The sequence below is a fragment of the Echiichthys vipera genome (genome assembly GCF_963691815.1).
Source record: "Echiichthys vipera genome assembly, chromosome: 23".
Lineage (NCBI taxonomy): Eukaryota > Metazoa > Chordata > Actinopteri > Perciformes > Trachinidae > Echiichthys > Echiichthys vipera.
This window is the reverse complement of record NC_139848.1, coordinates 10,479,821-10,491,391: the sequence shown is the minus strand read 5'-3', so window position 1 is coordinate 10,491,391 and position 11,571 is coordinate 10,479,821. Positions and strand designations below refer to the sequence as shown.

The 11,571-nt window shown below is 43.6% G+C and overlaps 1 protein-coding gene across 2 annotated transcripts in view; it reads left to right on the top strand.

The window, feature by feature from the left end:
• The window catches only part of zranb3 (zinc finger, RAN-binding domain containing 3), an 87,170-nt gene that overhangs the window by 50,760 nt on the left and 24,839 nt on the right, over window positions 1–11,571 (top strand). For both annotated transcript variants that reach the window (XM_083938308.1, XM_083938307.1), the window contains exon 15: window positions 3,664–3,812. In XM_083938308.1, the coding sequence (XP_083794434.1) occupies window positions 3,664–3,812 (149 nt within the window). The remainder of the gene's footprint in view (window positions 1–3,663; window positions 3,813–11,571) is intronic.

The following is an 11,571-nucleotide window of genomic DNA, read 5'->3' as shown; positions in this document are numbered from 1 at the left end:
TTTCAGTTTATAGCCCAAGTAGTATCTATTTATACTATCTACCTATATCTTTCTATTGTCTATCTGTGGGCAATTCAACGGAGGATGAGGTTGGATGGCACCCCCTTTACAAAATGGCATTAGTATTAAAAAAAAAAAAAACATAACCAAAAGAGTCGTTTGAGTCTTGGGGCATTTAGGGCTGGTCTTGGGTGAACCCCCCCTCCTGTAAATCGTAAATCGCCTGTCAATCAATCTATCTTCGTCTCTGTCTGCCTGCCTGCCTGCCTGCATGCCTGCATGTATATCTGTCTGTTTATCCATCCATCCATAGAGGTTAGTCAGTTTGTTAGTTACATGCCGCTGCCAGTCTCCTGCAGCGTGGGTTTAGTATGAAACGCAGTGGTTGTCCAATAAAAGTGACCTATGGGGTCAGGAGCAGTGCCTAATGATTTCCCTCTACCTGCCTGTGGTTTTAGAAGGCAAACCACCAAGCTGTCGGCCGCCCCCGCTTCTTGATTGCTCTGAGATTACTTTCCTCACAGCACAGACAGGCAATCACTCCTCCTCCACATCTCTGTGTGTGTCTCTCTCTCCTAACTGTCTGTCGCTTCATCTACCGGCATGACCCAAACATTCCAACATGGATTCATGTCTTCTTTGGATGTTCGTTCAAACATTGCTGCAGCATCAGCTGCACCGAACCTCTTCATACTCGAAATGTGCAGTTGGAATTTTCTTTTGTTTCGATCCTGCAGTAGATGAGATGACTCAGTCCAATTAGGCGTTGTTTTCTTTCTCTCGCAGTAAAATAACAGATAAATCCCTCGGGGTGTTTTGAAGGCACTGTTCATACTGTGTAAGTGACAGTCTAATAAGACGGCTTTGTAAGATGAATTGCCCCCATCGTATAAATGGCCCACTTAATGCAGCTGGCGCGTTCCGCCACTGCAAAAAGGACGAGGGGAAAAAACTGCTTACAACAAATATAGGGTGAACATTGCAGAGCTGCTAGGTTTCATTACAGATGTAGAAGGACAGATAGATGGGATTTTGTGAAACGCTAGTGTCCTAAAAATGTTTTGGCTCTAGGTTTGCAACACTGCACAATGCTTTCACCTGGTCGTCTTGGTATTTCCAGACACCAGTGGCCCCTTCCAGCTGAAGAGTAGAACAGCGTGTACCAGACTCAGGGAAATTGCACCTGAGGACGGCAAACATAAAAATGAAAGACACATCGTACAGGATAGGTCAAAGAGGGATATTACCAGGTTATCAGGTTGATCTCACCTTTAAAAAGATAAAAAAGCTTTTTCTTCAAATCGCATCACAAATTTAGACAAAACAGCGGTCACTACTGTACTTTCTTGTATCCAGATTGTATAGAGGTCAATGAGAGAATGATCCTACTTGAGCATTTACCTAATGATGGTCTCAATCGCTAGTTTCAACCCCTCGTAGTGTTTCGTTAAAAAAGCTGATTCTGTGGCATAATCACCGGAGACCCATTGAGGGTACATAGCAGCACCTCTTCGATGGCAGCTCTCGTCTCACAAACATCAGCCTTGTCAGTGTTTTTCCCCATTACAAACACACACACATTCCTAGGAACACATACACACAGACAGGGCAGACAACTGGCCATGCGAAGTGATTTAAGGCAAGTATTATCAGAGTGTTATAGGTCATTGTCTAAATGAAGCGTGGTTGAGCAGCGGCGGTCTCATTTCCACCACCTGACCTTTTCTTGCTAGATGCTGGCAGGATGAGCGAGCTACATGGCTGACATTAATGACCCGCTCTCTCTCTTCTCTTGCTCCTCATCTGTGACTGTCATTTTATCTCTCTCTCTCTCTCTCTCTCTCTCTCTCTCTCTCTCTCTCTCTCTCTCTCTCCCCCTCCCTGCTTGATCTAAGTCTGAAAATTTGAACTCGACACCTGTGTACTGGAGCAATCATCAAACTAGAGGGGATGTGTTTAGATCAAGACATGGCAACGTGAAATCAGGTCCAATTTTGAGAGACTTCCTGTCTTTATTCAGTGCTCTGGTCTGTCCACCATTGACAATGTGGCACATCAAAATGACTTCATACATGGATCTAAAACTCTCTAACTAAAAAACAGCTTTAATTACTCTTTAACTGAGTAATTAAGAATATTGGTAATTTTAAAGGTCCCATATTTCTTATTATAAAGCAGTATAGCTGTCGGTCTGACTAAATAAAGGCCTCGATTCATACAGCTGTCTTTTTAAGGTTTATTCCTCTCTGCTCCTTAGCAGACTCCATGAAAACTATAAAATAAAACAAAGATACATAAACAACCCTTAAACATAAGTCCAGTTGTTTCAAAATCTCTCAAGTGTCAGTTATTAGACAGTCCTTTACACGGGGGTAAGGCAATCTTAAATCTTCAAACATACAGTAAAAGTGCACACGGAATATCTCCCACAAATATAGAAACTAATGAAATTACAATAAATATAAAATTCTTGAACCGTGCAGAATCATTAAAGTTTGTGGCTGTGCGTTCCTTCTCGGTCGCCGTGTTGGGTCTCCATGCTTAGCTTACATCCCATAATGCAAAACACGACCAAACTGGTCATGTGACCCTTCAAACTCTTGAATTATTGCATGCAATTCTTGCATTATTTACACAGTTTACACAAAACAATCTGGATTTCAGTTATCCTTTTACATACTTACAAAATATTAACAGAGAAATGTCTCTCAGACAGTGACAAGCAGGTTGAGGTGCTACATACATACTGTGAAAGTATCAACACGCTCAATCCACAGATAAATACACACAGCCCGTATTCAGAAACTGTGACTTTAAACGAGCCGACAGCACTTCTGTACGATTGTGATGTCACAACTATACTGTATATAGGTAGAAAAGTGCTGCTACAGTGCTGTTACAGTTGTTCCCCAGCTTCAATGATGGTGCAAAGATGCTGAGAGCGTAGATGTGAAGGACCAATCAGAGCAGACTGGGTTATTTTAGTAGGGGTTCTTAAAGAGACAGGCGCTAAAACAGAGCGTTTCACACTGACGGGGAATACAGGTTTATTCAGACAGTGTGAGAAAAAGAATGTGTTTTTTGAACATTAAAGCATGTAAACATGTTCTAGTCAAAACTCAAAATCCAAGTATGAACCTGAAAATTGCACAATATGTGACCTTTAAGCACTTACATTTTAATATTTTGGCAACCTTTTGGTGCTTGAAAGTCATAATTTTCAGTTATTTTAAATACAATCTGCACTTGCAACTTCTCCAGTGTTTAGACCTCCACATGTGAGTTGGATGATGTATCAACTGGTGATAGCAAGAAGCAAAACTGACTTTTATTCCTGCTGATGTGAAAATATCAAAGATAATTACTTAAACATTTTCATTTCAGATGCTATAATCAAGTGTTTGAAAGCAATAAAATGTCAAATGTTTTTTTCAAACATGCATTTTATGTATACATATTTTAATGAACCGCTACAAATGTCATCATGTATCTTCTCAATATCGTGCCTCTGTATAATAAATGTGAAAAGCTGCTGGAGCTTAATGTTTCTGCCAGTCATTGCATCACCAGAGGAGCAAACAGAGGTACCAATAAATCTGTGAAAGCCAATAATGAACCAGTACTCAGTGAGATATTAGCCAGCCTCTTCCTCTCTCCCTGCAGACCCGAGAGCTGCAGCGTGTCCGTCTGCTGATGCTAATGACGATGATGAGGGCAATGATGGAGATGACGCCAGCGCCGCCCATCCCATCTACCCGGGCCTGCAGTTCTGTGCCAGCCGGTACACAGACCGAATATATCTTCACTCTAAGGTACTAAGGTATTATCGCCTGCGTTAGCGTTTGATTGGGCATATTGGATGACGGCTCATAATGGGACCAGAGATGTTTTATTACAGGGTTGCACCGATGTGAAATTCTGAGCCGATACTGACACCAATGTTTAGTTGTTGGTGTTGTTTTTATTGTTATTTATTTCCCTATTGTGACAGGGAATCGAAGAAATCTGTTTTAATGCCATCAGCCCATCAATACATTTTTTTTAAATGAGCACAAATTCAATCATACCAATGTATAAACATCCTTTAATATATCCTTCTGTCACATGAAAAATGACTGCTCCCAAAGTCACTTTTAGCTGCTTTACAGGTACCATTACCTCCTCAATGACAATCTTTCTTTCTTTTTTGTTGATGTGTGCAAATAGCTGCAGAAACAGGGAGTGTTGTACTGCCTTTATCTCTCCATGCTTGTTCTTCGGTTTCATCCAGACTCACTTTGGTTTCTTTCTTTATTTCTTGAAGTTGTTGTTCCTCCTAAATTTGCAAATGGACTTGTAATTAAATAGCGCCTTTCTGTGTCACCACATTCACGCACCCATGCGCAGCACAAGGAGCAATTCGGGGTTCAGTGTCTTGCCCGAGGACACTTCGACATGTGGACCGGGGGAGGTGGCCACAGTCGCTCTGTGCCACATATGTCTTTCATATGCTATGTTAAGGAGGCTTACAGCTCCACTGCCCTTCCTCCTCTTGGAAGATCAGATCACAACCTCATCCATCTGCAGCCCCTGTATAAGCCCCAAGTCCAGCGGCTTCCTGTGACCACCAGGACTGTGAGGAGATGGTCACAGGAGACTGACGAAGCTTTACAGGGTTGCTTTGAACTAACAGACTGGGATTTGCTCTGTAATTCACATGGGGAGGACCTTGATGATCTCACGGACTGCATAACAGGGTACATCAATTTCTGTGTGGACAGCGTTGTTCCTACAGAGACTGTACTCTGTTTCCCAAATAACAAGCCGTGGGTCACCAGAGACATCAAGGTCCTGCTGGATGCGAAGAAGAGGGCCTTCAGAGAGGGGGACAGAGAGCAGATGAGGCAGGTCCAGAGGGAGCTGAAGGAGAAGATCCAACAGGGCAAAGACACCTACAGGAGGAAGCTGGAGCACAAACTCCAGCAGAACAACTTAAAGGACGTGTGGAGCGGCATGAGGAGCATCACTGGCTACAAACCATCTGGTAGCCAGACGGTAGGAGGTGGTACTGAACGTGCCAATGAGCTAAATCTGTTCTTCAACAGATTTGATGAAAGGGCTCTGGACCACCTCCCCACGGCTCCTCTACAACCACCCACCTCCAAACCTCCAACCCTGCTGACACCTCCCCCTCAATTCCTTCCTGATTTTGCCCTACCTGTCCCCTCCCCCCCGCCATCACCTCTCTCCACCCCCACCAACACACACAGCAGACAGACCTTCACTGCAGAGCAGGTGAGGAAGGAGCTGTGCAGACTCCGCCCAGGCAAGGCAGCGGGTCCCGACGGTGTCAGCCCGAGGGTCCTCAAAACTTGTGCAATCCAGCTGTGTGGAGTCCTGCAGTACATCTATAACCTCAGCCTGAGTCTCGAGAAGGTCCCTGTGCTGTGGAAGACATCCTGCCTGGTACCATTACCAAAGAAGGTGCGTCCCAGCACCTCAGAAGACTACAGACCGGTGGCGCTGACGTCGCACCTGATGAAGTCCCTGGAGAGGCTGGTTCTTTCACTTCTTCGGCCCCTGGTCAGCTCATCACTGGACCCTCTACAGTTTGCCTACCAGCCGAGACTAGGAGTGGAGGATGCTATCATCTTCCTGCTCAACCGTGCCTGCACCCACCTGGACAGAGCGGGGACCACAGTGAGAATCTTGTTCATGGACTTCTCAAGTGCGTTCAACACCATCCGGCCTGCTCTGCTGGGACGGAAGCTGACGGCGATGCAGGTGGACCCTCCCCTGGTTTCCTGGATTACGGATTACTTGACGGGTCGACCACAGTATGTCAGACTGCAGGACGGAGTGTCTGACACCGTGGTCTGCAGCACTGGAGCTCCACAGGGTACTGTTCTTTCCCCATTTCTGTTCACCCTGTACACCTCAGACTTTCAGTTCCTCTCTGAGTCCTGCCACCTGCAGAAGTTTGCCGACGATTCTGCAATTGTTGGCTGTGTCAGTGAGGGGAAGGAGGAGGAGTACAGGGGCGTTGTGGACTCCTTTGTCGACTGGTGTGCAGCTAATCACCTGATTCTAAACGCCACCAAGACAAAGGAGCTAGTGGTGGATTTCCGCAGGAGTAAATCTGCCCCCACACCCATCTCCATCAACGGACTGACTGTGGATGTTGTCCAGGATTACAAATATCTTGGAGTATACCTGGACAACAAACTGGACTTTTCCAAGAACACTGAGGCTGTATACAAGAAGGGCCAGAGTCGTCTCTATTTCCTGAGGAGGCTCCGGTCATTCAATGTTTGTAACACCATGCTGAGGATGTTCTATCAGTCAGTGGTAGCCAGTGCCATCTTCTTTGCTGTTGTGTGCTGGGGCAGCAGACTGAGGGCAGCAGACGCAAAGAGGATCAGTAAGATCATCAGGAAGGCTGGCTCCGTCCTGGGGGTCACACTGGACTCTTTGGTGGCGGTGTCTGAGAGGAGGATGCTGTCTAAACTGCACAGCATCCTGGACAATAACTCTCACCCTCTCCACCAGCTGCTGACCTCCAGCAAAAGCACATTCAGCCATAGACTCATTCTCCCCCGGTGTAATACTGAACGCCGGAGGAAGTCTTTTCTTCCGGCGGCCATCAAACTTTATAATTCATCTCCCCCCAGTCAGGTAAGGAACAGTGGAGACACTGTATCCTGAAAATGTCACTTTGTCACTTTATACCATCACTGCATCACTTTATTCAGTTGTACTTTATTCAGTTGTACTGTCACTTACTTCAGTAAGTAATGCTGCTATTCGACACTGTCACTTTATATCACCACTACATCACTTATTTATTTATTAATGGTTTACTGTAACTATCTGCTGATACACTTACTGTGCTTTAGGACATGCTGCTACATTTCACTGTGGTTTACTGTAACTTACTTAAGTACGAAATGCTGCTACACTCCGCTGTGCCATACTGTCACTTAGTTCTGTAGGACATGCTGCTACATTTTTAACATTTTTAACACTTATAACTTATCGCTCCTTCTCACTTATTTAGTTTGTACTTATTTTATTTCAATCTGCTGCTAAACTGCACGCTGCGTATTGTTGTATATTGTATAAACCTACGCTTAACCACGACGTCTGTTGCACTCTGTCACACTTGGTTCATTGCTTGATTTATCTGACGTTAGCTTTGTTTTGATTTGATTTATGTTTATGCTTATTGTTACTCTGATCCTTTTCCGCCTTTGTATGAAACTGTTGCACAATAATTTCCCTCGGGATAAATAAAGCTTCTTGAATCTTGAATCTTGAATCATAGCGTGAGAACTGTCACTTGTTGCTTTGACTTGCAGTTTGCGATGCGCAACTGTCTACACTTAGGATTCTTTAGTTATTTAACTAAAGTGGAAGAAGTCTCTCTGTCCTGAGATTTACTCGACTACGTTCATCCAATCGACTTCACACTTGATGGGTGTCAAGCTCTTGAGATCTACGGTTTATATGTATGAATAGTGCGTCATATACAGTATATGTGTATATACTGTGTAGTGTAGTGTATTGAGACGGGAACCCCTATTCCCCCACCAAAACGCATCCTGGGTACAACACGCTCTCGCTCACACGTAGTTTTTTTATTGTACAGTATCAACATCCTTTACTCTATTATTTCCTGCACAATAACACAAATAAAAATGAATTATCATCTTTAAAGCTGCCATACGTGATATTTTTATGATTCAAATATATTCAACTGATTAAACGTGAGCTCACAGATTCCCCCGATTCGATTTGCGAGAAAGTTTGAGAAAGTGATGAATTCAAAAGTTGAAATCTCCTCAGCAACTGCATCTAATTAAATCTTCCATTCAGAGAAAGCTGGACAATGGTATTCATGCTTTTCTTGTCCGTTTTTTAAAATGAAAGTCGGAAGTCTGTGATGTAATCGTTTTTATTCCGGGCCTCAAGGCAAGGAATAATTCAAACTGAAAGGGCAGGTTGAGCTGTGATACCCACTCGGTGTTTTGTTCCTCACCAGCTTGTTCCTGTCATATTCTACTGAACAGTGAACAAAGCATAATTAATTTCTTTTTTTCCCCTCATTGAGATCAAGATCTCAAGATAGAGTTGAAAGCAGCAATGCGCTTCAAAAAAAACCAGGAGACGTGCAGTTCTGTCACATAATGCCAATTAGCAAACAAGACAGATGTGAGGGAATAGTTACAGGTTGCATTAAGAAAGTCAAAATTTAATGGTGATTGAAAGAGCTCAAATTATTTCAGGCACAAGCTGCACTGAGGTGAACCTGGACTTGAATAACATGCTTTATTTTGTCATTATAGGTTCAGCGCAGCAAGAAGAAAAAACGACTCTTACTGAATAACCTTGATTTTTTACATTAACCCTGATCGCCTCCCGTGTATTACCAGAGGAATAAGAGCCTGTTTGAGTCATTTCACATTATTTTCCTCCCTTCTTTTCTCTGAGATTGATCAAGTCTCTTTGCTAAAGGAGGAGAGAGGAGAGTCAAATCCACTCATATTCTTTGGTTCAATACAAATTAAAGGTTTAGGAATTAACAAGGGATTACAAAATACGATTTAACAAGGATCGGCCCATCTTCAAGTCTCTTTCCAATGTTTCCCCTTTCATCTATAATCCCCCCGTAACCTTTTTTTTTTTAATTTATAAAATTTAAACCTGTATATCAGCAATTTTATATGTCAAGATCAGTTTACTGGTCATGGAGCGTAATACTCAGCCTGTTAAAGTAGCTCTATTTTGAGAGTATGTCTGAGAAAATGTCGTAGCCATATCATCAGGGTCATCCTGGCTTGGCCTTAGAGACGAGGCATTTTTAACAGAAAGCCTGCATTACAACCCGGGGATGAAAGACATGGGCGTTTACCGGGCAGAGAGGGTGAAATAAAAAGGGGCTTCCGGTGGCGAAGCAGATTCGCGTTGAGTTCACCTTCAGTGAGCTTTGAAGAGACATATCTCCTCGGCGGGCATTACGGCGCCTTTGCATTGCGGTGCTGTTGCTGAATCTCTGTGTGAAAGGGGCTAAAGATTATCTGCCATGGTTGTGGTCAGGTCAGTTTAGGACCGGGATTTTGACTTGCGTTTAAGCGCGTTTAATATTGTGTACAGTGATAGTGAGTGGAACTTAAGAGACAAAAGGATGAAACTAAAAAATAACACTAAAAGTCAGGATATCTTGGTGTCGGAGAATCCTTTTTATATCTCCTGTTTCTGTTCTTGCGATACCTTGGTCTAACAAGGCGATGTAAGCCGAATAAATGGCTGCTAACAAAACAATTGAACACCTTGCTGCTCTGTTCAAATAGTAATGAACAACAACAACAATGGCAGCAGTGACAGAGCACTGCGGAGCGCTGAGGGAAGGAGTGTTAGATCAGTCATCAATTTGTAGATATCCTCTAACAAGCTCCAGTTGGTTCATTTTGAAAGAGCTGACCAAGAGAAAGCACCAAAGGCACTGAGCCAGAAAAGGAAGCAGACACCGATTACCTACAGCAGCCAATCAGCTTCTATTTTAAACAAACTGCAGGGGGTCTCTCGCAGGGGGCTTCAGGTATTTCATTCTGATAATCCCGTAAAACGGTATTTTACTGCTTTTGTCGTTGAACTTTATGGCTCTTCCTGCACCCTACAGCAGACCAAGATAAACTATATTTTGACCCCAGTCCAATGCTGATTACACTCCTGTGCATTCTTGGCACTCGTCTTGAGTGCCACTTGCCAACGGACCTCCGTATTGATCGGACTGTGATACTTAACGCCTTTTGTTTCATTCATGAGGGATCAGATTCTTCTCCCCACCGACGCAGATAAGAGACAAGAGCGTTTTACATAGAGAGGACCAAAGCGCTGAACTGAATCACCAATGGAATATTACCCTGACGGCAATAGACAAGTGTCATGTACGCGTGGCTGAGACGATAAGCCACAGAGATAAATGTCCCCCGCTGTCGTTTAAATGATAAACTGTAGGAATTCTGGCTGGAAAGCTGTCACATCGGGATAATCCTGGACCAGGCGTCGAATTCACACAGGGGGCCGCTCAATGCACGATCAGAGGAAGGTTTGTCACCGGGGTTTGAATGAGAAATATTGAGAGCATTAGGAATTTTATGTCCATTTTGTACACATCAAGCAGTCGTTTTATTCAAGGATTCACTGTTGGTGCTCTCGGGTGGGTGGGTGGTTTGTTTCATGTCAACACCAGGAGTAGCAGATGGGTGGGGTTTACCGTGCCAGGATGATTCAGACATGCAGTATGTTGTGCTTAACTCATTTTGAAATCCTTTGCTGTGACTCTCCATATTTTGGAGTACTCATTAGGTCGTCATATGGGACAAACTCCTGAAATCCACAAAGGTTCATATGTGTAGATGATATACAGTATCTATATTACCGGTATATCAATAGAGATTAGCATAATTGGTTGTGACTTAAATGGTGCTAAGTGAAGTTATGTATGAAAAATGTCAGATATCCCAAGAAAGAAACTTCTTAGTTAGCTCATATTTAGCTATTAGCATCTAGCAAACTTGTCAGAGCCCTGGATTTTAAAAAGATCGTCGATAGTTTTTGGTGAATAGTCTATTGTCTGGTACGTTTTGATGGTAAACTACAGGAAGGTTCATGCTAACGTTACTAATATCCACAATAAAGGGGGTTTATGTGCTCTTAACTTGTAGAGCAGGCAAGCAGCAGGAAGTTTATACATGCTAACATTACTAGTTAAATTGTATTTTACTCGCAGATCAGTCTGGTAATCTGCGACAGAGAAAATTTGGAGAAGGTTGCCCAAGCGACCGAACCAATCAGCGTTGGTTTTGAGGCGGCTCGACGTGTGACGCAACGAGAAGCGACTGTTCAGTGTAAACAACATGGTGGCTTCCGCGAATGAGATGAGCGCAGCTATGGAGCAAACTGCTCGCTAACGCTTCTTTCTCTTGGATCCTTCTGTTGGATATGGACCGGGCACCTCAAATTGTGTCTTGCTTGAGGTTGATTTTGATCAACAACATAGGTAGTGATAGACGGATGATTTATCCAATCAGCAACCAGTATTTCCGCCTCTGGCAGAGTCAGGTTAGGTCCTATGTTACCCACTTTGTATGTGACAGCGGAACATAGGACCCTTTTTTTAAAAAAAGGTCCTTTGTTCCCCGGTCTGTTGTTTTTTCCACAGTCGGTGCCGCAATCCCCAGCAAATAGGCCTATGTAGACCCTAACACTACCCTCTAACCCTGACCCTCACCCTAACACTAACCCTAACCTCTAGCCCTGACAAAATGCTGAATTAAATCCGCAAAGGTAGAGGCTTATGCGATCGGGAAACATAGGACCCTTTTCGTGGAAACATAGGACCCAGGGAACCTAGGGATGACCCTGTTTTATGCTAATGGTACTCATGTGAAGGGGGCTTTTGTGTTTTTAACCATGCCGCCTTTTGATGGTCTTGGACAAAAATCATTGTTTATTTCACACTACCTTTTAAAAGCTTACTTTGTGTGGCCCCATTATTTATGCTTGTAGCTGTCATTTCTCACTTGAGTT